Raw genomic sequence first — 27,698 nt, forward strand, 5'->3', positions numbered from 1 at the left:
CTATACTGTACACAAAGAATTACCCTTAAAACTGTACTCTGGCCTACTTTTTCTATTTTACAATTAAATATCTTTTCCACATATGTATAGTGTAGAATCAATTCCATTTCAATTGTTTTTTTATGCACATTAGAAGGTCAAAGCTGTGCTGTGTTAGGCATTCAGAAAAATACAAAAAATTCTTTTAGGCTTAGAATTACTTTCAAAGGTAGGAGGGAGGAGTGGGGAAAGAATTGCATTATACAATACAAAGTAAAATCTTCCTTCTTCAAACTTTGACTTGAGTTTATAGAACTGGCATTTGGGAAAAAAATCCTAAATAGCCTAATATTGGTATAAATTTGGCAAATTTGATACCGATTGGCAAATTTGACCCCAAAATAATCAGAAGCTAATAAAAAAAAAAGAAGAATTTGTGGTGATGGTTTTTAGAAGAATTATTTTCAAGGATATAATTGTGCTCAGCTGGTACGGGGACTTGAAGCAAGCCTTGCGCGGAGACTAACTGGAAATTGCTGTATTTTAGGGTTTTTTTCAGAAACTGTCCATTATGTCATTAGTGAATGCAGGAACCAGTTCGTCAAGTTAAATGTACTGGTTAGGCATTATTCCAACTGAATTATTCTGTGATCAAAATAACATTTGTGTCCTCACATCCCACAGACTTAACTACAGTTTAATCTATGTGAACTCTTAATAACGATAAGAATTTCAGCATTGGTCTGAGTAGTGATAGTGGTAATGTTCACGTCCAAGTGGAGAATTTCCCACGGTTTTGACGGCACAGACCTTTGTAGCAAACAATGAAAAGAACCGTTTCTATTAATTCTGCTTCCTGTGAGCAAATATTCTATTCCTCATTGTCTGTAACAAAATCCTTCCAAGTGCAAGGTAGCTATAACAAAAAATTATTTATCAACAGTAATGTTTACCCTACCTGTAATTCATTATCACCTATTTTATTCCAGTTCCGAACAGGACCTACTGTTTGTTCTCTTCTGCACAGAACGAGAAACCAACCTGATGAAACTGTCACCTTTGAGCAAAGGCGTAGGGTATATATGACACATGGAATATTTATTGCGTAGTTTAGCTCTGAAAACATTGTTAAAAGTATTGCTCCTTATTTGCTGGTCCAAATTGAAATCATAAATGTAATTAGCTACCAGCTTGCTTTGAACAGACGTCCATATATTAAAGTAATGTATTAGTTACTTGTAATGAGCTAGAATCACAGTTTTTGAGAACTCTGAGCTCTTTTTGAGTTGGTCCTGTGCTTGATGCCAGTCCTTTCTGACCTTTTTTGTTTCCCTTTATGGTAGTATTTGCAGTAAAGTCAAGTTCATAAATTGATACTAAGTGTGTGGGCAGCTTCTTATTTTTTTCCTTAATGTTTCCAGGGAAATGTGAGATAAAGCAGATGAACAAGCATATAATATGGTTTTTTTGCACTTCTTGCACATCTTCTTTCAATGCTTTTTTTATCAGTTTTTTTTATTTCAGTATATTAATCTGATGTGCATGTATCAGAGCACATCATAAAATGGGAAAGGGTTAGTGCAGAGGCAGATACACACTATCTTTGTCATATCTATGAAACAGTTCTTTCTCAAAATATCTAATCGCAGCAGAAACTAGCAAAGGTTTTCATACTGTTCTGTAGAAAGTATGCTGCGGAGAGACATAACTTTCTAGAACAAGGAAAGCATTTAGGCTGCATTATAGTACATGAGGCAGAAAATCAAAGCTGCTCTGACAGCCGGTTCTCTTCTGTATGATGAGAACAGAGAAACTGCTGTCATGTGTCAGACAAAGGGTCTGCTTTGCCTGGGGTCCTGCCTCCAACGGGGCCAATCCTATGCAGGAACCTTGGGTATAGCAAAATAGGGCAAGCATATATTGTACTATGTAATAATTTGTCTTTCTGGTGCTTAGTCCTACCTCTCTCTTTTCCCAGGGCTGCCTGGTATCAGTGTAGAGCAAGTGAGTTCCTTCTGGTGAAGATGATAAGCGTTCAACCTTGAGTACAGTGTCAAAAGCTGTGCTGCCAAAGACAGGTCAGGATGTGTTTTCAGGTCCTGAAACGAACAAGGGGAAAACTACATGGCTGTTCTTCCAAGCTGAGAACAATCCAGGTGGAGGACTTGGAGGAGTTCTGGAGATGCAAGGCCAAATCCCAGTGCTTATGCACATCATATGTGAGAAAACCAAGCACAGGGGGGAGAAAAAAGATGCATTTTCCCAGCTCAGCAATCTAGGGTGATAGCAGTTGGAGGAACATCACCCTGCAGTGTAACCTGCTCTGATCTGGAGGGGCAGGAAATTCACGAAGAGGATTGATAATTGCTGCTTTGCGTTGCAGTTCTGGAACTGGCAATAATTGTAATGCCTTCCCTTCCAGCAGCAAAGGACTGACAGCATAGGGACTGAAGACTTGTGGGGATGCAGGTCTCTTCTTGGGAAGACTCGATCCTACAATTCTTTAAAAACCAAGCCAAACCAAAAAAAAGTCCCTGCCCGCACTGTCAAATTTAGTATGTGCTGGTGCCTTGTTTTAATGACTCCCGCTAGTGCAGTAGTTCAGTGTGCTGGAGTAATGTGACTGCTTTAATTTGATTTTGGAAGCTCTTAAGCTTTTTCTCTCCTACAAGTCTGATGTTAATGTGTCTTACATTCATGACTTGGATTACTGTGAGACTTCTGAAAGATTGAAAATGGGAAAGGGTTAGTGCAGAGGCAGAGATACACTATCTTACACATCAAAAGAGCACAGAGACTGTGAAAGCCCTCAGTTGGGAGGAGTTCAAACACTCACCAATAACCTGCCTACGTTAAACCTTTTCCAGAATGCGTGAGTCTGAGAGATAAAGGGAGCTATAAAAGGTGAAGCAGCTAGCAGGGCACCAGATCAAACTGCCCACAGCTCCTGAAAGGTCGTGGTCCAGGTTTGAAGAGGTGCTTTTAGAAGGAATCGGTATGGAGCCTGAGGAGTACAGACAGAGAGGTGAGTGATCCTCTGCTCTTGGAAATAGGTAGCATTTTCTCCTAGAGATCAACTGTCGTAGGGCTGGGAATGATACCCCAAATTAGGATGGGCTATATACTCTTTATTTGCATGTGTGTCCTTGACCCTTAGATCGGCTGAGACAAAAATGTGTCCCAGGACTGAGTTTAAATTAATGGATTTAGAGTCAGTGGATGACTTAGGCTTTTTTGGTCTTACATTTAAAATACTATGGGAAAGCTGCAAAACTGTGATTCTGAATAAACTTCTGCTAGCGGGTTATGCACAGTGGCTCTCCCCTGACTGACCATGAGACTTCGGTTATACTGGCAGAGTTCTGGAGATGGGGAACAAGCTTTGGTCCCAAGGCTGGAGGAGATTGCCTAAAAAATGGAGAAAAGGTGTGGAGCTGTGCAGCTGTTCTCAGAGGATGCAAAAGGGGGTATGCTATAATGACAGGGAAGCATTGGGCATTGTGAAAATTTAATTTCTGTGAAGTACAGTTTCAGTTAATTTGTAGCCAAGAAAATCTGTCTATTCTCTCAGTAATCAAACAAACTGTGCTTGTACCATGATTGTATTTTAAAGGTACATTTGAACTATTCAATGACAACACTGAAGTAACCCTGTGAGTCTGTTCTGTCCCCATGAAGCCTGTTCTAGAAGCTGTGTCCCTACATTATTAGATGGGACAGGTAGGGTGTAGGAGGGTTAGTTCCTGTGGCTGCCCTGGGAGCAGTATTCCAAGCCCTGTCCAATGCTAATGACAGATTGCATGAAGTGCTAGTACTGCAGTGGAAACTCAAAGCACTGGTTTGCCTCTTCCAGGGAAAGAGATGGTGGATTACATTTGCCAGTACCTGAGCAATGTGAGAGAGAGACGGGTGACTCCGGATGTACAGCCAGGTTACATGAGAGCCCAGTTGCCGGATTCTGCCCCAATGGACCCAGACAGCTGGGACAACATCTTTGGAGATATAGAGAAGATTATTATGCCTGGGGTAAGAAATAAAGTATAATTATGACAGGAAAAAGCCATTACTACCTGGGGTGAACACCAAATCCTGGGAATGCACAGGTTCTGCAGAACATTTATCTAAATAAATAAAGCACCCAAATCATAGAATAAGTCTTGTAGGTAGTATGTCCACAGAAGGATTCTGGAGATTACTGTTGTGTTCCTAACTACAATTTTTGGGGATAGACTGAATGTATTTTTGAAGTATTTTATACTTTAAGAATAACTCACGTTTGCTTAGAGGGAAACAATGATTTTCTGACGCTGGTGAATTTAGCCTCACGAGGCCTCTACCTGCTGAAGTGCATCATCACAATTTAGAGATGTGGAAACTCGGGCACAGCAAGTGAAACATCTCTTGCCCAAGGTCAGGTACATATACAACTTGTCTCCTGCCCTTTGAATGTAAAGGTCTCCTTGCTCTTGTACATGAATATTGCAGATTCTGCTAAGGTAGTTCATATTACCTAATTAAACATTTTATGCAAGAAACTGCTTCAAAGTCTATTTTAAAATTTTCTTTATAGATGTTTGCAGAAATTTGATCTGATGTAGGAGAGGTATTCACATTAAACATGCTTACACTGGTGTCCCACATATAAACTCCTTCAGGCATATAGAGGGGCGCTATATAATTGTAAATTGCTGTGTGTAGCTAAAGGCAAGCTATTGTTTGACAAAATGAGCAAGAACAACTTTTTTGCAAGGATTGCCCTTACAAAGATTAGTATTTTGATATTTCTGACTCTGTTGTGCAATGTTCAAAAGACCGTTCTTTCCTGTTCAGAATCTTTGTCTGCCTGTTTAATTCAGATAAATGCTTTTGCTAGAATTTGGAATTTATCTAATAACGACATAGTGTTATCATTTGCTGGTGCTGCATTCCTGTTGATACTATCTCTGTAGCTTTCTGCTAGCAGATCTATAATTGCACATATTTGGTTGCTGTGATCGTTTTCCATCCCTTTAAACAGATGCTAATCACTACACCTTGTGCAGAATTTTGTTACATTTTCAGACTTAACTTCTGGATAATTTTGTTCTAGGTAGTCCATTGGCAAAGTCCACACATGCATGCCTACTTTCCAGCTCTTACTTCCTGGCCTTCACTCCTTGGCGATATGTTGGCTGATGCAATTAACTGCTTGGGATTCACATGGGTAATTTTTCTTTTTTTTTTGTTATTTTAGATATTTAACTTGTGTATTATGTAGGGAGCAGGTCATAGACATTCTTTTTTATTCTGTGAGTCAGTATAATCATTTCCTTTAACCAATTGTATGTTATTTGCATAAATGAAAAATATCACTTAAAATAAATAGAATATATAAGAGCAAACATTATACAGTAGTAGGAGTTGAATGAAGAAAATATACCACTTGAGATGTCTCCTTTCTAATTCTTTGCATATCCCACTGTGAACATTGTTTGCTATCACCTAGTCTCTGTGCCAAGACTGTTACACAAGCATTGCAGGCAATAAAGCAGCCACCATCCATGACTGCAGGCTAGGTTGGGCTCCATTCCAGTTCTGCTCCTGTGAGAGAACACATTTCCTATTTTTCCTCATCTGAAAATAATTGTTTGGTGATTTGTTCCAGAATATCTTGAGTGTTTTGTATCCTCCTGCAGCAGCTACACAGCACTGCTTGGTTGTGAGTCTCTACATACCTCAGTTGCGTTCTGAAGCCAATGTTTCCCCCAGTGATGAAGTTGCCCAGCTTTTTAGATGTATGTCTCCGTGTAAGAAAGCAGTAGAAGCTCATAAACCTATAAGAAGTTGATGATTATGGTCTCCATGTAGTTGTATCAGATCAGCTCACTGCATACACAGAAAAGTCCATTTCTATGCCCTCAATCTAGTTTTGGTAGATTTCTGTTAAATCTGCAGTGTAAACGGATTCATTCATAAGTAGAAAGCTGGACGCTCCAGAACAGCTTCATCTTTCATCTGTTGTCACTCTTCAGAAGCCTCCCTTCCTTAACTCTCAGTTGGGAGATGGATCAGTGCCCTTTCTCTTTAGGGACCAAGAGCATGTACTTCTGTGGTGAATTGCAGTTCCGCGGTTTTGTCTCAAATAGCTAATGATTTTTCTTCATGACTCTAAAATTATTGATAGTTTAGAAGCTCAACACTGAGGTGATGTGGGTAATCTGGGGAAAGCATTTTAAGGAGGTGGTAGAGGGTCTATGTATTTAGTGCTCCACAAGGGCAGCTGGTAATGAGCAAGGTACTCGGAGCTCATCTTCAACTGCAACCTTAACATAGATGTCTGTATTGCAGAACTTGCCAAACGACATAATTTTTATTACAAGAGCGTTGTGTTCTGCTAGGTCATAGTATTACACAGCTAGCTGCTTATATATCCACTGCTACAAAGCTTGTCAATCTGCCTTTGTAGCACCTAGGTGAGATTTCTCCCAAGGCACTTAAAAAGTGTTAATAGCTATTAATAAAATGTGATACATGGTGTACTCTAAGGGTTATGCTCCTACTGTATTTGCAGGGTGAATTACAGCCTGATTTTTTTTTTTTTCTAGGCCTCTAGTCCAGCCTGTACAGAACTGGAAATGAATGTGATGGATTGGTTGGCTAAAATGCTGGGCCTTCCAGATAAATTCCTGCACCACCATCCTGACAGTGTGGGTGGAGGAGTATTACAGGTAGGGAAGATCAGAGGTGGCCTCATCAATATCTTGTTTTCAGGCAAGTGAATTTCCCTCTGGGTGATAGCTTTCCTGGAGGCAAAATCAACAAGATTTGCTCTATGGATCTGAATAGAGACAAATCCCAAATGCTATTGCTTTTAGTCCTAATTGTGTAATGGACAAGGATTAGGTACTCTTGTGGCCTTACTAAGAATAAATGAATGAGATCCAGATTTGGTTTCTTCAGTCTATTTCACGTCACCAAATTATTCACTAAAGTGATTCTTGTTTAATTAGAGAAGGAATCCTTGTCATTGTCCTTCTACCAGCAGTACTTAGCCACACAAGAAATTTTTTTCCTTTTTCTGATATCTACTTTGTCTCTGAGAATTGCAAGGCCTGAACCTTTACTTCCTTTCATAAGGCCTAAGCAAGTATCTGCTGGAGTCAATGCTGAGGCTCTGTCTTGTTAGAAGGAGCTTTGTTCAGCTTTGTAATTTTTATGGGAGATACTACATTTTAGCTGTAGAAGAACAAAAGGGAAATTGTGATTTATTTACTCCCCCCAACTCAGTCCTGCATGTTAAAAATATACAGCAGTTAAAAGGCTTTGTTTCATGTTGCTCGCCCAGAGAGCCGCTCCTGAGCTAGTGACTTTCCACCACATCCCAGAAAAGCGGTAGTAGAAGTAAGAGGGGGTGGACAGCTGAGCACTTCAATGACTTCAGTAAATCCCTGACAAAATAGTAATAAAGTAGCAATATGTTGCAATAAATGAGCAATGTCTTTGCAGAGCACTGTGAGTGAATCAACCTTGGTTGCACTGCTAGCAGCAAGGAAAAACAAAATTCTGGAGATGAAGCTTTGTGAGCCAGACACTGATGAGTCCTCACTCAATTCTCGCCTCATCGCTTATGCATCTGATCAAGTAGGTTCTTATGGTTACAAAGAAAACAAATTTGCTTCTGCAGTCTCACCCAGACCATACAATGTGAACTCAACATTTCTGTACCAAGAGAAAAACACAAACATGAATGCCATTCAAGTATGAACGAATCCCTCTAATGTTGCTTTCTGCAGATGGGGAAACGAAATCAGCATGAGATGAGGTTTTGTAGGGTCCCAGCAGTCCTCAAGAGACTGTTCCACATAACTCATTTCTGCACTTCCTGTTTTTCAGAAAGCCTTCCTCCAGTAACTAGGTGCTGATCTCATGCTGCTTCAGCTCTTTGTTTCTTCACAGCCTCCTTCCACTCAGAGGCAGGCACGCTCAGGGTGTTACCTCAGTGCCGCTCCTGGTTGTGGTCTCCACTCTAGGCCTCTGTGCTGCTTCTTGGAGGAAACATCTACACAATATTGTGACTCTGCCTGCAAACCTGTTCTGTCCTTGGACTCCTGAACTGAACAATCATATTCCCCTGTGAAAACTGCAGCAGGAGAGGCACTTGTGCTGGTTCTCTCTTAGTATAACTAAAAGGCCTTTTTCTTGTAGGGGTTTTGGTCTACCCCAGCCCAGAAGTAGGCATACTTCAGGGGTTTTTATCTTCTTATGGCAGGGAGGAGGGAGTAAACTGAAGTTGGTACATTTCTAGAGGGTCCTTTAAGATCTGAGTTTTGATAAATGGCCCTCCAAACACAAGGTAAGGATGCCTATTATTACATTTTAGAGACCAGTACCCAAATAAATGGAGCATATGCATTCCCTTGAATTACAGTGTATTATTTCTTTTAGTTATTCACAAAAAAGAAACTTTCAGACTTGTATTAATATGGATTATAATAAGGGTTTTATCTCTGTTTTTATTGCAACCACTGTCTTTTATTAGGCCATAACTTACCACAGCTGTTCAGCCTCAGAGCTTGCTTTCTTACTGTTTCTTTTTTCAAGGCGCATTCTTCTGTAGAAAAGGCTGGCTTGATTTCTCTTGTGAAGATGAAGTTTCTGCCTGTGGATGAGAACTTTTCCCTCAGAGGTGAAACTTTGAAGAAAGCCATTGCAGAAGACAGAAAGAAAGGCCTAGTGCCAGTCTTTGTATGTTCAAGTTTCTGGTTGGGGGTATTGATGCAGTGTTGTATTCTTAATGTCAACATAAAATTACATCTGAAACCTTTCTTACTGTGTTAAAATACATTAGTTGAAGGTTAAAATGTATACAAGAATTTATTGAACAAAAAAAATTAGTATCATTGACTATATATGATAGCCTCTCACTTTCAAAGTGTTGCATCCATTTATTAAAAAAATGCCATCTTAACAGGTTTGTTTTATTCTAGGTTTGTGCAACTTTGGGTACAACTGGTGTCTGTGCTTTTGACAATCTGTCAGAACTCGGACCAGTTTGTAAGTGTCTTTTTTTTTTTTTCCTGATTTTAAAAGATAGTATGAGAATTTTTCATGCCAAAACCAAGGCAATTAGAAATGCTAATCAGCTGAGTTTTTCAGATGTGTCTCAAAGATCAGTGGAGTCAGAGCAACACTTTGCAGTGATTTCTGTAAGATTTAGATTATGATGATAAAATCCATTCTATTCAAAATGGATGAAATTTGCGAACAGTGGTTATTCAGGGAATACAGACTGTACAGGACAGAGTACATTACTGTTGTAGAATGGCTACATAAATATTTAACCTAGCAAAGGAGTTTTGAAGGTAGTGTTTGGTAGGACATCCCTTGTAGCCACCAGTTCAATAGGTAAATTCGGCACAGTTGCAGATTCTATTCCAGCAAAAGTTCTGACAAGTAGCTGCTGAAGACCTGTGGCTCCTTCTCTCATGGGTCAGAGTGTGGCTTCTCTCGCTGGGTCCTTTTTACTTGCCACCGGGTCTTTATTCTAGCTTTGTGCAACTGCGTTGTACTGGGGAATTTCACTTAGGCAGGTGACAGAAATCAAACATTAAAAAGCCTCACTCATGAAATACAGAACGGTGATTGTTGTTTTAGAGTCCATCTGATTCTGTATTATCCTGTATTTTGGGGTTCTGGATCCACAGCTTTAGAATAAAACTATACTGTCCATCTCTTGTTTGCTATTTTGTTGTCAGCTTGTTCACCCCACCTCCTGCAAAAACATGCACCTAGTTTCAGAGAAGAGAGATTAAGCATGTACTTTGATTCCTTATGTCCTTTACATAACAACAATTTCAATTCCAATAGGTGATGCTGAGGGACTCTGGCTTCATATTGATGCTGCATATGCAGGAACAGCATTTGTATGTCCTGAATTCCGATTTTTCTTGGATGGAATTGAATATGCAGATTCCTTTACTTTTAACCCTTCTAAATGGATGATGGTTCATTTTGACTGCACTGGATTTTGGTGAGTAAAGGCAAAACACGCCACCAGAAGGATAACATGCAAGTTGCAAAGTCTTTCTCTGCACGATTCTTTGCTAAATGCAATTCATTCTATAATTCATAGGGTTAAAGATAAATACAAGTTACATCAAACCTTCAGTGTTAACCCTGTCTACCTCAGACATCCCAATTCAGGAGCTGCTGTTGATTTCATGGTAAGTTGTTAGTTGAGTTGGTATTTTAAATTGCCTATAAAATTTTCAAACAGAATGTGAAATTCCTCATGCTCTGGAGTGTGCTTATCTTATAGTTGGTCTTACTACATAAAGGCATAAAAACAATTATACTGAGATCCTAATGCAGATTAAATAGTAAAACTTTGAAGTGAGCCTTGGTTGTGAAAACCTAATTGTAAAATTGCTTTCAGATACGGAGATTGAAGTACTCAAGATTTTTACAGATGGGGATCCAGCCTTCTTAGTTAGAAGGATCATTTCTGTGCATTGTGTTGCTGAAGTAATTCCTACTGATGGCATTTTGGCTGGTTTTCTTGTATCTCTGATACGTAATAAAAAAGAGAAAGGAGTAAGCAATGGAAACACTGTGATATGAAACAGCAGTAGAATGAATTGTGTTTTTCTTTGGATTAAGGTATTCATAGGAGAGCCAAGAGGCATTTCACTTTAGATCCATCTTACAGCAGATTTCAGTCCAGTAAAACAAAAGAATATTCACTGCCAATTGTTTCTGCTATGATCTCACCCTAGTCCTGAAAAGATAATTGTTTTCTTGAAATCAGTAGTGCTTTTCACAGAGAATGTGAGTGTAGAGGTGGGGGGGAATATATCAACGAGTCCCTCTTGTGGTTAAATAGGACCCTGCAAGTAATTGGGTAGCTCCCTAGAACTATTCCTTTACGTGTTCTGTCACTTTTTTCCATGCAGTAGGCGTTACTTCCCCTGTAAGGGTCTACCCCTGTATCAATTCTCGCTGTTTATAGGTGATTTGGGAAAACGTTCAGGATGGCACTTAAATATGCAAATTACAGGAACTGAAGTGAGCACTTGGTCCTAAAGTGTAAAAGGACACATCTTAAATTGATAATACTCTTTCTTTAAATGTAAAAAGCTTTTGTTATTATCTGGTACTTAACAAAAAATTCTAAGTATATCTAGGCCATAGATTAAAGGGAATAACCACAATCTTATTTTTGCAAATAATTAAAACATATTTAGATGTAGTGTTTCTTTGATGGCTATCCTAGGCTTAGCAGATTTTCAGTAATATGAAATTCTTTGTGTCAACAGAGATTTCTGACCAGAGTCTGAAGCAGCAGGTGTAGCAGTGTAAGGGGACATTCCTTTCTGTTGTTTTTGCACTCATTGATACACCGTTGTGTCTTCACAGCACTGGCAAATACCACTGAGTCGTCGTTTTCGTTCTTTGAAGCTGTGGTTTGTGATTCGTTCATTTGGGGTGAAAAAGCTTCAAGCTCATGTTCGACATGTATGTGAATTAACAATGCAAGCATAAACGTATTATGTTTGTTTATTGCTAGCTGTATTTAATAAATTCAGTGATGCAAAGTAACAGAATTCTCTCACACGCAAAGCTTGCATGTGAGCACTAAATGCATGCTGATTTTACTCTTAAGTAATCTGTACAGATTGACTGCATGGACAAAACATTTCCTGTATCCTTCCTGGAAGCAATAGGCAAATGGAAAGCAGCTGGATAAGTCAATGCCTTCTGCACATTACTAATCTGCAGAAGCTTTCTTTCAAAGTGGCAGCTGTTTGGGAGGCAGGCTGTGATGGGTGGCTGAACCCATTGCTATGAAAATTTACAGGTGTAAGTCTTTGATGGAGTGTGAATAGAAGGGATCATATAGATGACCTCTAGGGGTCCCTTCCAACCCAAAACATTCTATGATTCTATGATATTGTGGATCAATGGTTGCTGCAAAAGGACTCTCATCTGAGAAGGCACATTCTGTTTTCAAACCTCTTCTAGAAAATTCCTGTATATAGGTATAGTGCTCTTGTTGATTGTCAAAGGTTCGGGCAAATAGACACAGGCTTTAAAATTCTTAGCTTTGTTGTCATTCTTCTGTTTGCTACTATTCATGCATTGGAATGATGTGTTTTAGTAAGGAAAGGAATTCTTCTTAACTACTTAATTTAGTGTCTTACAGTGGGTTTGTGACAAACCAATACATAACTACTTTTTTCCTTTAATTATAGGGTACAGAAACAGCAAAATTCTTTGAATCATTGGTTAAAAGTGATCCACTCTTTGAAATTCCTGCCAAGAGACATCTTGGACTGGTTGTATTTCGCTTAAAGGTAATGATGGGGCCTTTTGCATGTCTCTTGGAATGAATTGACCACAGCTGATCTCTCCTCAGACATTAAGAACTGTGAATAAACTTTCATGTAAGAATTTGTAATGCTGGAATTCTTAAGAGAGATGTTTGAATGTCACTGGAAATTCTAACTATAGTATTTTTTTTCCTTATTCATATTTAAAACAGGGTCCCAACTGGCTGACAGAAAAACTCCTGAAAGAATTAAGCAGTTCTGGCAGGCTCTTCCTTATTCCAGCAACCATTCATGACAAGTTCATCATTCGCTTTACTGTAACATCTCAGTTCACAACCAGGGAAGATATTCTGGAAGACTGGAGCATCATTCAACACACTGCAGCCCAAATCGTTAGCCAGAATTATGGGTTGCACTGCATCAATTCTGGTGATGGGGCAAGAATCCCTAATATGATAGTTAAGCCTAGTTCTGATGCCATTGGTAGTGTTCCTCAGCTTTATCTAGATGGAGGAAAATACAAAACACCTTCCAGAAAAATAGTAGTTCAGCCTAAGAAGTTAGCAGCTAGTCCCAGTACGTGCGTGATTAGTCAACAAGTGAAAGGTCAAGGGGATCCTCTAGATGACTGTTTTCCGGAAGATGGCCCAAATGTTACCAAACATAAGTTAACCTCTTTTTTGTTCAGTTATTTATCTGTTCAAGGCAAGAAAAAGACAGCACATTCCCTTAGCTGCAACAGTGTGCCAACGACTGGTGGTCTTGAGCAATGTAACCCCAAAGCAGCAGCCACTGACAAGGAGTCTCATGCAAATGCCAGAATTCTTTCCAGGCTGCCTGAAGAGGTGATGATGCTCAAAAAAAGTGCCTTCAAAAAACTAATTAAGTTCTACAGTGTCCCAAGCTTTCCAGAGCGTAGCATTCAGTGTGGCCTTCAGCTGCCTTGCTGTCCTCTGCAAGCCATTGTTTAACAAGTAAAAGAGCTCGATAGAGATTGGAGACCTCTCCAGGTAGAAAGAGAACCAAAGTTTGCTTATTCATATGCAATACTACATGTTATTTGTTCAGTATGTAAGGAGTGACAGTGACCACTGAGAAAATTCCTGTGCTTTTACTGGTGGAAACTTCGTGTATTTATAGATTAAAATGTCAAATAAATCTTGTAGGCATATAACATGAAACTCTCTGGTTTGTAGACTGTGGTAAAGAAAAGGCCAATTTCTGCCTTATCAGTCCTGGTAATGGACAGTTTCTAGCTGGTGGGCTAGAATGATTTTGACAAAATATGCTGGTCTCAGTAGGGGGTAAACAAGTTAGCTCTCTATTTGCACCATTGGGTTTTGGTTTGGTGTTTTTTTTTTTTTTTTAATAACCTGACTTAAACTCTCTAGACTGCTGTGAGGATCTGTGTGTGCATGCAATGCCAACATCAATTCTGAACTGTGCAAAAAGAAGGATGTAACCTCTCTCTGAGATTTTGCTATATTGGGGCAATTTTAAAACTCCCTGAGTTTAAACACACAGCAGCCCTGCCATTCCATCTGTGCTAATCAGTTACAGTGCACCAGAGGCTTCATGCAACCATATAGCAAGAGCTGTTGCCCTTGCTAAGCACCTGTGGCCTTTCCTAGCATTACCTAAGGTCTGTAAATCCCAAGTGCATGAGGAAAGAGAGGAGGAATGATATTTCACCCTTTCTCATATCAGAAGAACTAAGGGGAAATAAAGAAGAAAGGGTCTCTGTACAGCGAACAAACTTCCTGGTACAAGAGGCCAATGATTTAACTTTTTTTTTTTTTTCCAAGAATAATTTTAAAAAATGGGAGGAGAAAAATCCATTGAGGGCAGCTTTAAATTCAGAGATACTACTGTTGAGTCAGGAAGCATGATGATTGCTAGATTATTCTGGGAAAGCACTACTAGATGCTTGCTGCCTTCTTCAGATGTCTGTTGCCAGATATCTACAATCGCCCCACTTTGAAGGCAGCATACTTGGCCAGAAGGATCTTCAGTCTGACCTGGTACAACTATTCTCAAGTTATATAACAGTGAGTTTGGTAAATCAGAACAATTTTTATAACATCAGCTAAACTCCCAGTGGAGTGTATTGAGGCATGCATTACAAGGAGCCGTAAAATTTGGTCTGCTAGCCCTTTCAAGTTAGAATAGGTTTATTTTGTTCCATTCTGTAATACTATTTGCCTTTTTTTAAATCCTAGGGAAATCTAAGCCACACTTTATTATGAAGTATCTGGCCTGCCACTACTCTGTTTGTACGCAAAGGGAAATATGTTTTAGTTCTTACAAATTGTTCTCATTCTGTGTATGTATTACTTGGTACATAAAAAACAAGAGGGCATCTCTGCTGCAACAGATCAAAGTTAATGTAAGCATCTGATACAGACTTTTTTTCATTAGCTAATTTGAGACAACTGTAAGCATTAATGGTCTTTTTCACGAGTTCTGTGGTTTTGGGGATGTAATTTTTATTAAAGCAGTGGATCACCCTTCAATATGAATATAAATGTATTTGCATAAAGATGTCTTATATTGTACCCACTTTCACCTGCTTAGGTGCACAATATTAACATTCACAGCATTAACGATACATCCATACACAGTAGGAGGTAAGATTCAAAGTATAAAGGAGAGGAGAAGCCAGGCTAAGATACCAGTACAGTTGGAGAAGTTCTGCTTTATTAAAACAATCTCACATTTACACTTTATTTCAGATACTGATATTTGCTAATATTAATAAATAGGATTTCCTGGCAAGGTTAGAATAATAGATGCTTTAAAAACTGAATATTATAAAACACAATTTTTTTTGACATGCTCACAATTTGAAGTGATGTGTTTTTACTGAGTTATAAATGTCCTGGGTCATTTGTACATACAGGTTTTCTTTGTCATCCAGGAAATACAGGCGATCTTTGATGACTGCTGGATTGAAACCCTCCTCCACTAGTTGTACTTTACGGTACTTAAAAGTTGTTGTAAGTTCAATGGCATTCTACAAAACAAAAATTGCATCCCCACATATTAATGGCAGCATATAATTGTGGGAATTACATTAGATTTCCTAAATTTAAAGGGAATCACGTTTGAAGAAAATCCATACAGCACAGAAGTCAAAGCCTTACTAAGAGAGGTCTAAACTGTCTGCAGATAACTGGATTGTTGAATATGTGGGCCAGCAATTACTCTGAATGTGAGAAGTGCTGGGGCCACATTTTTGAAATGCTTACATTTCTATTTAAATTGAGGCAGGAAAACACTAGGTTTCAGCTTTTAGAGAGAATCAAGGGTTGTATCCAGAACATTATTTAATTATGTTCTTGGATCAAAAAACAGCAACTTTTTTCTCAGAAAAGAAGAGCAAAGAAAATGGCCATTGGAGACTGGGCAAGACTCACTGTACTTTACATAGGCTGGCAAGACAAACCACTGCCTTGACTGGTCAACTGTTCTATTCATATAACTCAAAAGTTGAAAGATTGATTAAACAGTTAGGCGTGCTAGTATCTGTTAGTCCTCTTGAATCATCTCAGTGAATACACAACCCTTCTCAAAGGAGCAATGTTTATTTTAAATAAGTAACTAGAGAAGTAGAGCGAGACTGACATTCTTGCAACATTTGCCTAATGCAAGTTACACTTCAGTTTAGAATTTGGCTATTTATTCACTAGTAGGATAAAAATCTAAGGTTTCTTGCAAGCTTTTGTGTGTGGATCTTTATTTTGCACATAACAGTCTGTAGAGGGAGCTACACTAAGCTGAGAACACAGCTGTGTTACTGTGCTAAAGGAATCCAACAGGAAATGCATTTTCCACTGAGATCTTTGCGATTTTACACGTTAAAATGTGCCAGGTATCCTGTAGCTGCTCATGCAACTTGTTTTTTTTCAGGCTGAACTGAAACATCTGTGTGCAGTTCTGCTTTCATATTGGTAAATGACAAGAGCAAGTGACAGACAAAAGAAGCCTTTTTTGAGAATTGCTCTAGTGCAACTAGGAAGTCCACAGTCCTCATAGAAAAGAGAGAAAACACAATGCAGACACACAAAAGCTAGTTAGGAGCACTGGTTTACCTTAATCCTTATAAAACGGGGTCTCGCATAGTTAGGAAGGTGAGTGTTTACATGTCTGTAAGTACTTTCTCCGTTAAATTCAGAGTTCTCCTTTAGTCGAATACATGCCATTCCTGTTCTGCCTTCATAACCTGAAGGAATATTGACAGCAAATAACTGTAATTCATGTATAAATTTGAACGTCAGGCTAACCTTTTTTTTTTTTTCCCTTTCTCCTATAAGTGAACCCTTTAGAAAACATACTGACATATTTTCCTTTAGTCATCTAAGATTTTCTTAAGGCTTCAGCATACTAGATGCCAAACTCCTTTGAAAGCCTCGCATCAGAATTACAGATGGCAGACATTTTGAAAATCATCCTTCTTTCGAAAGTCTTTGGAAAATCAGGTTTGAGTACTCTGCCTGCCTGCAGCAGCATTTAACCGTGTAGGTTAATTTACTTTACAATAAATCATACTAAATATGCTGGTACTTGTGCTGACAAGTCCTCTTCTTTATCCATGCAGGAAGAGGACAGAAAGGAGTAAGACCCAGTTTACCATTGTTTATTAAAATATGAACGATTAATTAAGCGCTGCAGAAATCAAAGTTCCTCAGTTTTTTTACTTGTTTAACTACATACCAAGAGGGCTTCTTCCCTCCCCTTTTGATGGCTGAGGCATGGGACACCATTTAAATGCAAACCTTTTGGTGTTCCTTCTGTTTTCTGGGGTTACAGGTAATGCAAGAAGAAATAGGTAATATTCTTATACAGATTTACATTAGAAGCATATGAATGCTTTCACAGAATTGTGTACAGGAGGAAGTGAAAATGGAAAGCAGCATGTAAAGCTTAAAGAAAAGTAGCGTACGAGTATATGCTAATTTAAGATTGTTCTTCAGTTTCTTTTTGAGTATTGTTTCTGTTTGCCTTTAGCACTATGTATTGATGACACCTGGCATTCCCATTTGTTTATTCAAAATCTAGAATGCTGAATTAATGAGTCCTCAGGTGATATATACTATCACCCCCAGCTACACTACTAAAGTACAAATATTTCTGTGCCGTGTACAAAAAATACACAATCCACCCCATTCTTACACAAACATAACGTGAGAACCGGTTTGAACAGTATTTTTTTCCATAAAGTTGTTCCATAGTTAGGTATTAACACCTCTCCTATGTGGTTTTCTAAGCACATTGAGAATATGAGCATATCTTCCTCATCTCCTGGAGTGTAATCTGAGAAATACATAAAGAACTCGAGACCGTTTATGTTGTTACCTTTCTTTTGAAATGTCTCCTAGGGCAGCTGTGTATTTATCCCTACCACAAAGCAGCTGAAAACAAGAGTGATTTAAAGAGAGAGGCTTTAATTTAGATCAGTAGGTGTAGCAGAGATGTATGTACATGATTAATAAATAAAAAGTTTATGTGAATTAAATTCACTATTCTAATAGATCATCATGGTTTATAAACAGCCTTGTTTGTTATTCTAGCCTCAGAAGCAATGGGCATTTCTGTTCTCATGTCTTCCACTTTTAGTAGAGGAAATAGCGAGTGGACCACAACATCAACAGAATCTCTCACATGTTAAATAAATGTTGGAAGGAAATGGATGTAGGAAGAGTGGCGTCTCTAACACACCTTTCAGTATCAAAATACTAAATTGGCATTGATGTGACCCACGTTGTGCTATACCATAGTCTGGAAGCCTTTCTGGAAAAGTGTGATACCTGTTAATTAATATTGTTAATGAATTAATAATTAATGTTATACTTGTTAATATCTGTTAACTTAGTTAACAGGGGCTTCAAAATGCCTCCTCCTCCCTAGACTACCCTAAGGGCATGCAACATATTACGCCACCTAGTACAAGCTGCTTGCACAATGCAATACTTGGGATTTCAATCAAAGCTAACTTTGTTTCATTTCAGATCCCTACATTACACTGGAAGAATGAGTTCCATCAAAACCCAAATGCAGTGAGGAGCTAGATGGGAGGTCCTGTGGGATCTTGGGTAAGTGAGAAACATGGGCAGGAAGACACCTCCAAAATACAAGAGACAAGAAAATAGAGTAAAGCTATCTGTTCCCTCTTTTGTCTTCCATTATCTCTGGGAATCTGCCTTTAGTAGCAGTACCTCTCAAATTTGAAAAAAAAGAAGCAAGCAAGCTGCCATAAGTACTTAAAGGGTTTATAAAAGTTCAAAGATTTCATAGATTTTTGAGGAGTAAAGGCAGTAAACATATCAGAACTTCATGCATTTCTTCAGATTGTTAAAGGTGAGAAACAGAGGAATCAATTTCTTAAGTGACTTTCTTGTTCTTCTAGAAATCCAAGTCTACTTTGTTTCTCCCAATCTACAGTAATTGCAAAGCTATATTCTATAAAAGATACCATGTTTATATCCAAGATACTTAATCTCAAACGTTCTTCCGTTCTCCTGTTAGTATTGTCATACTAGGTTAATATCAGCTTTGGCTATATTTTTTTTAGCTAATTAATATTGCATACATTTAAATGATGGAATGTATCAAATGTACTTTACAAAAAATAAGCTGAAGTAGGGCTACCTATACCCTGCAGTTTAGTATGCTGATACTTTGTTAATGTATTAAAAAATTCTTTTGCTGAAATACTTCAAGTATTTTACTCATACCTGGAACAGATACTCCATATACAATAACTTCTTGAACACAGTCAATCAGTCCTAGAACATCTGCAACTTCTGTTGTAGAAACATTTTCCCCTTTCCACCTGGAAAATAAGGAGTCAACAGTCATGAGTTCTGTGTGTATTACATATAGTGATCTCCAGTGTTTTAATGTCTGACTTTACAATGGGCTGAGCACTGAGCTTGAGATCAGGAAGCACTTTTGCACAACAAGGAACTTGTTATCAAAAGTAGAGAAAAACAAGGCAGAAAATTCAACAACACATTTCAGATTATTCAAATCTCAGAAAAATTTAACACACTTAGTTTAATCATGCTTAAAATGGCTCTAAACAAACAAAACCCCAAAATATTACTTACCTTAGATTCCATCCTAGGCTCTAAAAGTATAACAAATGTGAAACCACAATGGTTTTGTTCTATGAATGTGACTGGTTTCTGACTGTTCAAAATAGCATTCATTCATCACCCTAAGATGAACCTCTTGTAGGCTTCTGTATGTAACTACGAACACAAATGATAAAATACAACAGTGGAAGTGACTTTTTCTGACTGAGAGTCAGCGAAATTCCTCATCATCAGTCAATAGGAAATACTGGATATGAATTCAGACCTGAGAATGAGTCAGAATTTTCTCTTGTAACAAGCATTTAAATAAACAAACTAACCGGAATGTGTCTCCAGTTCGATCATGGAAATAAATGAAGTTATCATTGTCAATCACTAAAAGGTCACCACTGTTAAAATATAAATCCCCTTTTTGGAAGACATCTCTTAATTGCTTCTTCTGTGTTTGCTGTTTTGCTCCTGCATAGCCGCTAAATGGTGCGTATTGAGTGATTTTGCAGATCAGTAGTCCAGGTTTACCTACAAAGAGGAAAAATTTGTTTAAAAAGCATGGTGTAAATTGCCAAAAAATAACTAATTTTCATTACATCAGTGAAATTTGCAGATGTTATTTGAGAATTTTGTTGTAATCATCATCTTTTAAAATCAGTTGTGGACATACAGATTGAGTTTCACCCTCTCAATTCACTAGTCCTCAAAAATGCCAGTAGATAACACAATTTATCACCTGCTTGTATTAATGGAGCAGAACAGAATCTCTGAGGTCTTATCTGGTAAGAGGAAAATAGTTGCCCGGTTTCTCTAGACAGCTTCTTAAACCTCAGTTTAGAACACCTAACGCAATAGGAGCTGTGTCTACAAAGGAAACTTAATGTGGCATCAGGCATGTCTTTAGAAGGTGATGATTGGTACGGGCTTTCCACGTAACTTGGTGTGGGGCAGCCTCACCCCTCAATCAAAAGATTCAGTTGGATTTAGGAACCAAATATTGGGGTTCAGCTTGCTTGCTTTGAATGCAAAATAGACCAAAAGGCTGCTTAGTATGTTCTTTAGTCTTTCATGTGCTAGAGCTGGAGTAATTCATGAAGGGAGCAGGAACACCTCTATGTTTATGTGAACTGAAACTCAACCCCACGTTATATAGAGCTTTGCATGGATGTGACACACTGGAGTGAATTTTATCTCTATACAAAATAAATTACAGTCTGTCCCCATCAAGCCTGAGCTTTTACGTTTTCTTATGGGTTTCTCTTACACTGCAGATATTTTCTATGCCTGAGATCTGTAAAAGATCTGTACTCAAAAATGTTCACGTGTACTTTATTAAAACCAGATAAGTTATTAAAATCTAACTATACAGACACGGCATTCCCCACTGTACTTATCTTTCTGCTAAGCTGTATTACAATAGTACATGATTTGTTAGATATTTTCTAATTTGTAGTTAAAAACCTGGCTTACTCAATGGCAATTCTTAGCATCTTTCCAGACAGAAGTCATGCAAAGAGATATAGTTTTAAAAAGTGAATATCTTTCTGAAATTTTTTAAAGGAGTTAAGTTTTTACCTTTAGGAACTCTTATGCAGTATCCATTTTCATCTCGGACTGGTTCATCTCTCTCTACATCATATTTAATCAGTTCATAGCGTAAGATTTTCTAGTGAAAATTTGCAAAATGTATACACATATGAATATTCAATCTTGGAAAAATATTTTCAGAATTATACTACGTAGTCATATGTCTATTTAACAGGAGCCAAATTAATCACATTTCAACTGGACATGTTGAGTCTAAATGTTCTTTTGCCTGAACTAGCGAGAGGTATCTTGTGATATCTAACATGGGCAGTTACAGATTACCTGGGTAGAATCTTCTCCCTAAACTAATTCATAACTAAGCCTTGGGTTCTTCCCAACTTGTCATACAAGTGGCCTGCTATGTGCCCTTGGCAATACACCAAACTTCACCAGAAAGGAAAAAATGCCAGGTTTTGTCATTATTCTTACCTTCTGCAGGCAGTTTACTCTTCCCACTGCACCAATTTTCCCAGTGTAATTAACAAAAGAAATGTTTCCTTCCGTCGATGCATAAAATTCCAAAATATTAATATTTCCAAATCTTCGGATAAATTCCCTCCAAACATCAGCCCTTATTCCATTTCCTATGGCAAGTCTGACTTTGTGATCCTGATCATTGTTTCTCTAGAAACAAGCAACAGTCATGAATTCGCATTTCTGCTGAGTGAAAGCAGAATTTTTACTTCTGGAAAACTCTGAAGGGAACTTCAGTCTAAAAGTATTGAGCATATTCTGAAGTAAAATGTGTGCAAACATCATTACAGTTAAGATCATGATTTTGATGTGGAAAGGGAAAAGACATTACAGAGCAAGTTAGGCTATATATCTAACTGTAGTTAGTAGCTAACTTGATATGGATGAAGACAGGAATAAATAATTCTACACAGAAAGCCAGAATGAAACTTGGGCACCATGTTAAACTATTTTGTTTGTAAGCCTTGTGGTGACTATCTGCAGAAGAGTGTAATTTACCCTGAATTCAGCAAATTGTTTGCAGGATTTAAAATGATGTTGGGGTGAAAAGGAAATCCCTTCTGCCACTGTAAGTGCAGGATTGAGCCTGCTAAAAAATTTATTACCACATTTCATATCACTTTTAATAGTGCTATTAGATCTTCTTGTTTACACAGTAAAGTGATAAACACATAGTGAGGGTGGCAGTAGTCCACTTATACCTTCTCTTAGACATTTATATTTATCCTCAATAATAGGAAGTACAGAATTACATCAGACACTTGTAATTCATAAAAATATTTAATGTCCTAATGAGTAACAATAGCCTGAGAAAATTTTAGAAAACATGTAATGGCTCTTTTGTCCCCCTTCCTGCCTTTTTCTCCAACTGTTTCTTCTACTGCATAATTTAATAGTATTTTAAGGCACCAAGAGTTTTTTAAGATATATATTGGCTTCTAAGACTATTCTATCAGCAATAGACTGGAACATGTATTTGTGCGGAATAAGTATGTTGGCTCTGTGTCTTTGAGGAAATACAGTGCAGAGGGCAATGCAGTAGTAGATGGTTGAAACAGATGATGAGCACGGAACACTGGAATTGCAAAATGCTCTTTCAAGGAGCAATTCAAGAGAGAAATCTGGCCAGTAAGACAAACATGGATTGTCTTATAGTGTCATATTCCCAGAAAAGATAAAAAAAAATGCCATAATAAAATGGCTACAGTTTTTAAATACTGTAAAACTTTAATTTTATTTTGGACTTCAGTCATATAATTTCTGGATTTTTACTGCTTTTCTGCAGAATAGTCTAGAAATGGATGTTTAAATTTAATCTAAAGAAGAAATACATTAATACATAGTTCTCTGGGATATTGAGAGATTTGCCATTAACATGTTAGGACAGAACCAAGCTTAAAATAGAACAATGAAATCTGCTGAAATTCTGCATATTGTCTAAATTATTTACTGTTCACTTTTAATAAAATCTTTGTTGTAGATGATGCTCTACAACACAATACCTTAGTCTCTCATGAGAGAGACTCCAGTTGATTGGGCATTTTTACATCTGAGCTTAAACATGTTATTTTGAAATGGTTCACTGAGGACAAGATGCTGCTTGGATCTGCACTGTCCCTCATCTTTTGTTGTTCTTAAGCCTGTATTTTCAATCTTTCTTCCCCATTTGCTTAGGCAGATAGAGAAAATTTGTTATTTAGCCATTAATTAGTTATAGCGAATGAAAGGACAAAGGAAGGACTTAACGATTCCCTTCTTCACCCTTAAGGTGATATCTGTATTAATGAAAGGACAAAGGAAGGACTTAATTCCCTTCTTCACCCTTAAGGTGATATCTGTATCTTGGATTGCTCATTTGTTCTGAAATGACTATGTAAGTTAGCTGGAAGTACAATCAGAAAGAAAACTGACACATGTTGAGTTTTTATCTTCTGTGGATATGTAAAAGAAAGAAATGATAGCACAAATAAAAGTAACTAGCACAATAAGCAAGTGCAACAATGAAATGGCATTAGTTAAGACAGATGACATCCTCCATCAATGTGGATCTTGCTTACATGGCAAGTTCCTCATGGAAAAACTCTGTTATATCTGCAACAGACCAAGCCCCCTTGGCGCCATGACAGTTTAAGTAATAATATCCATTCTGTCAAGTTTTTGCATTCTTAAAATGTTAATCCTATCTTTCTGGGAGACTTGTGCACTCAAAGGAGCATGCATATGGGTACATGGGATCAGATATTAAGCTTATAAACCTTGCTTATGTAAAGGTGTTTTCACTGGTGTTGAATTCTACATACTGAGTAAACAAAAATCCTTATATGAAATAATGAAAGCTAAGCTATCTGTGTCTATCTTAACTGATAATGAGCAATCTGCAAGACAGCCTCAAATACTACTCAACTGTATCATTCAGTGAGCTTCAGGTTCAGCCCTTCATGTTATTTTTGATGAACAGGTCACTTTAATGGTTAAGCTTAATGTCTCTGTGTGGTCAACGTTACCAAACTCACCCCATTTGGGAACCAATTTATACTTGGCTGGCCACTGTACACATTTTGAGACACTGGCTGAATTCAAGAATTTACAGAGTATGCCCTGTAACTCAGTGCATGCATGCATGCTATCAAGAAACACAGCTCTATCAAAAATGAGTATATTAGGTCATTCTTTAAGCTTATTTTCTTAAAAAAACCCATTCTGTATGAAAGGAGATACAATCTAGTTTTTTACTTTTCCCCCTATTTTATTTACACCAGTTGAATATTAGCTAATTATGAGTACTTTGCTAACTGGGATTTTCCATGAACTGTAGGACTGATGTATAAATTATCACCACCCTTAACAATACGTTTGAAGTGCCCAGTTTCTTTAACTCAGTTTAAATCTCCTCCACCCCCACTTTTTGATTAAAACTAGTGGCCCAATCCAGAGGCCAAGCCTTCTGATTATTATAAAATGCATTAACTGCTCATTTGGGGCTAACAACTCATGAAGAAATAATACAAAGCATAGCAGAATCTTCCTTAGTTACCCAATTCCTGAGGAATCCTACTGATTTCCAGTGAAGTTACTTCATATTGCTGTAACTGACATCAGAATGAAACATCTGTATAGTTGATACTTTGCACACATACATAAATTACAAAGAAACTGTGCACCTGATTCTCTGTTCTGGCTTATCGTTATCAAATACTGCTAGGAAGACTGATTGATACCACCTTTATTCCTACTAAGTTCTAACTGCAAACACATTTTTCAAATTAAGGATTAACTAATATGATTGCAGGGATCTCAGCAGGGAAGTGCCTCTGAATAGGTACCCTATGAAGACAGTACATTAAGTGCATCTTCAGAGGGGGCACTCTTTAAATAATCATATTAACACTTTCACCTGGGGATCACCTGACTACCTTGGGTTAGGACATCTTAGCTACAAAACCCCCAAAGCTCACATTGCTCAAAACACAGCTCCACTAGTCCCTAGAGAACTCCTTGGTTTTGATTTCCAGCTGGAATACTTATATAAGGTAAGTGTTTTCTCTATCCACTTTAATGGAATGTCAATTAATGGATTGCCACTGTTCCACTATTTAAAAGAATGATTAATTCAACCCAAAAGCTCCTTTCTTTTTCCTTGAAAAAAAGTTCCTGTTAGTATGCAATGAGATTACAGACCTTGTTAGGGAAGGTTTTGTTGGACTTTTTTTTTCCCCTCCCCTTCTGGTTAGATTTTAAGGGTAATAAAACAAATATTCCTAGTCATTTAGTTAGCAAAACAGAAGAGCAGTTAACGTTACCTGTGGCACACTGCATAGATACCGAAGCACTTCCCCAATATACTGTATCACTGTTACGTTGTATTTTCTGCAATCATCCCAGAACTGGCTTGCTGAAAATCTGGCTCGCAAAACAATAGTTGCACCTGTATAGAAAGAAGTAAAACAAATAACAGAAGGAACAATTCTTATTACATCATAAGACCATATAGAATTTCTTAGCACAGCATTGTAGTATACAACTTGTATAATTAGGGTTATAAAGCTTTTGGAAATACATTTCCTAAAACATATCAAAATACAATCCATGCTGAATAATTGGTTTAACCTCTATTTCTATTCATGAGAAGCTATTCTTGTGGATGAAACTCTGTACTAATTTACCCTAAAACTGTGCAAAGAGCTGTCATGTAAGATAGGATATATCCTGTTTGTCCAGGTGACAAAATAAAACTTGTACAGTTTTATTGTGAGGTGAAGATCTGTGCAAGTCACAGGAAGATGACAGAGAAATGAGAATGTCTCTTGGCTTACAGTTTCTGGTAACAGACATGTATAACCAAGTATTTAATCTCAAAGCCTAGTAGCTAGGGAGAGGCTGCTTGTATCTGGGATCAGTCTGTACATGAATTCTGCACAGTAACACATCCATTCATACTAGTCAAGTGCACAGTACCTTTCATGATACATCCATGGACTCCAACAAGGAGGGCAGAGCTATGATAGAGCGGTAGAGCAGTATAGATAATATCTTCCGAGGTAACATTGCCAGCATCAAACAAACCACAAGCTAGCATTATGCGTTCGTGGTTAATCACTGCAGCTTTGGGAAGACCTGTTTAAAGTCAAGCAAAAAGCTGTTTAACTTCACTTGAATATAGTAAGACCAGTCAGTTTCACAAGGGCTTAAGAAAAGACTTTCATTCACTGATGCAAGTGATAGCTCCAGAGTTCAGGGAAGCATGCAGCTTGCATCTATGCAACACACTGGTGTTTAGCCTTGGTGAGGATGTGTCTTCCCACTTGTAACTTTTAGTTGATTACTCCCCGGTAAGTGCCCAAATTCCCCATCTAAGGTACCTAGGAATAACAAGTACCTAGAGAGTGAGGAAATGGGATTTGGAGAATCTAGCAAAGTGAATGGAAATGCTAAAACTGGAGGTTAATCTCAGATCTTGTATCTCTCCTGGAGTTAGGTATCTCCTTGCAACTCTGAATCATCATAGATGAAACTGGAATTCGTACTACAAAATCTCTTCTGGGTTTCCCATCAGATACAGTGGAACTGATTACTTGCTGAAACAGATGCTAGAAGACAAAATGATGGTAGTGCTTGCCTATTCTGTAAGAACAAAGATGTTAGAGCCTTTAACAAGGATGAAGGACACCTGAGTTATTTGCCTTCTGCAGCCCAAATAGGATTCAAATTTGTTTCTGCTGTGGCTAAGTGCTCTTAATGCTAGATGCTTTTATGTAGAGCAGGTTGCAGCTCCTATACCGGCTGCGGTTTTGCACAGTGGCCACGACTAGCTGTATTTTTGGTACTCTCACACCCAAAAATTCAATGCCCAGCATTTAGAGTTCATGATCCAAAGATACTGAGTATAAGGTGGGTGCCAAGACACATACCTAGGCCAGCAGTGTCTCCAGGGATAAGAGATAGCAGATGTCCAGTGACTTTACTGGCATAAAATTAGTATGTTTAGTTAGTTTTTACTTCAGTCCCTTCCCTCAGATTTAGTGCTTAAAGTCAGCCTATATTCTATGTGCTTTTTGGTTTTAGATACAGGTACCAAATTTTCAGTTTCCTGAGGGGGAATCAATGAGAGTCGGAATTAATGTAAAGTAACAGATTCTCTTTCCTTTCTAAAAAAACCACAATATCGGGAGGAATGTGTGGCCTTCCATACAGTTTTTGTGAATTTACATTACCTGTAGTACCAGAAGTATAAATGTACATGGCTGGTGTCTTAAAGGTTATATTTGATCTCCAAGACAATGGAGTAGGCTCATCCGAAGCAGCATCTACTTTATCAAGAAAGCTCTCAACTCCTTCTGTAGCAGATGTCTTGCTTAAATAATAAACTTTAACATTTTCTTTCTTCAGGAATGGTAGTATTTCTTCAACAGATTCCTTTAGTTCTTAAAGAGGAGAGAAAAAAGTTATTGTAAGAAAATTCTGTATTAGTCTGTGAACTATACTATCAATGCATCAACTCTGGCTCAGCAGCTTTCACGTTTAGCTGCTGTTGGAGAAATTCGTGTTCAAGTCACTTCAGAATCCAGCAAAAAGGACTGAAGAGGAGCAGTGTCTCCCCACAGAACTGGGAGTGATTTGGTTTGGTCTGGTTTTCTGCAGCAGGAACAGAATTGTAGAGGAGCAATCCAAGCACACTTCCCCTTGCCTGCAGACCCTGTGGGACTCTGAGGGAGAGCGCGCCTGGCATCACCAGCTCTATGTTGCTACCTTCCCTCTCCACCAT

The 27,698-nt window shown here is 38.0% G+C and overlaps 2 protein-coding genes across 6 annotated transcripts; one reads left to right on the top strand and one right to left on the bottom strand.

The window, feature by feature from the left end:
- Positions 1-46: 46 nt before the first annotated feature.
- Positions 47-18,970, top strand: HDC (histidine decarboxylase). Of its 5 annotated transcripts, none has more exons than XM_035899335.1 (14): positions 1,481-3,004; positions 3,833-4,005; positions 5,069-5,182; positions 6,564-6,686; positions 7,465-7,599; positions 8,560-8,703; positions 8,946-9,012; positions 9,826-9,988; positions 10,091-10,181; positions 11,374-11,472; positions 12,210-12,311; positions 12,500-13,132; positions 15,205-15,283; positions 18,296-18,970. In XM_035899335.1, the coding sequence occupies exons 1-13, from the start codon at positions 2,977-2,979 to the stop codon at positions 15,253-15,255; spliced, it is 1,923 nt and encodes a 640-aa protein (XP_035755228.1). In that variant the 5' UTR covers positions 1,481-2,976; the 3' UTR covers positions 15,256-15,283; positions 18,296-18,970. The 5 variants fall into 5 exon arrangements, 4 of the variants coding, with proteins under 4 accessions (XP_035755226.1, XP_035755228.1, XP_035755227.1 ...); XM_035899334.1 differs by lacking the exon at positions 18,296-18,970 and adding an exon at positions 16,197-16,285; XM_035899333.1 differs by lacking the exons at positions 15,205-15,283; positions 18,296-18,970 and adding an exon at positions 47-1,055 and having other exon boundaries at positions 1,958-3,004; positions 12,500-15,110.
- On the bottom strand, positions 16,342-27,698 carry SLC27A2 (solute carrier family 27 member 2). Its single transcript, XM_035899561.1, has 9 exons — positions 27,629-27,698; positions 27,148-27,357; positions 25,892-26,050; positions 25,237-25,361; positions 21,392-21,586; positions 20,951-21,041; positions 19,705-19,903; positions 19,022-19,119; positions 16,342-16,509 (listed from the first exon to the last, which is right to left on the bottom strand). Exons 1-9 carry the CDS (start codon positions 27,696-27,698, stop codon positions 16,361-16,363), a joined length of 1,296 nt encoding a protein of 431 aa, XP_035755454.1. The 3' UTR covers positions 16,342-16,360.

Source organism: Egretta garzetta, unplaced genomic scaffold (assembly GCF_000687185.1).
Source record: "Egretta garzetta isolate BGI_Z169 unplaced genomic scaffold, ASM68718v1 scaffold287, whole genome shotgun sequence".
In the NCBI taxonomy this organism is placed as follows: Eukaryota; Metazoa; Chordata; class Aves; order Pelecaniformes; family Ardeidae; genus Egretta; species Egretta garzetta.

Bases quoted from the DNA above. Each gene is read 5' to 3' on its own strand.
- SLC27A2 (XM_035899561.1), bottom strand. From the start codon at position 27,698: ATGGTGGAGAGGGAAGGTAGCAACATAGAGCTGGTGATGCCAGGCGCG. The intron at 26,051-27,147 runs GTAATGTAAATT...GACTTTAAACAG, and splicing joins TTATACTTCTGGTACTACAG to GTCTTCCCAAAGCTGCAGTG. The intron at 19,120-19,704 runs GTTAGTTTGTTT...CTTATTTTCCAG, and splicing joins CGAACTGGAGACACATTCCG to GTGGAAAGGGGAAAATGTTT.
- HDC (XM_035899333.1), top strand. From the start codon at position 2,977: ATGGAGCCTGAGGAGTACAGACAGAGAG. The intron at 5,183-6,563 runs GTAATTTTTCTT...TTTTTTTTCTAG, and splicing joins ACTGCTTGGGATTCACATGG to GCCTCTAGTCCAGCCTGTAC. The intron at 10,182-11,373 runs GTAAGTTGTTAG...GTGTCTTCACAG, and splicing joins GAGCTGCTGTTGATTTCATG to CACTGGCAAATACCACTGAG.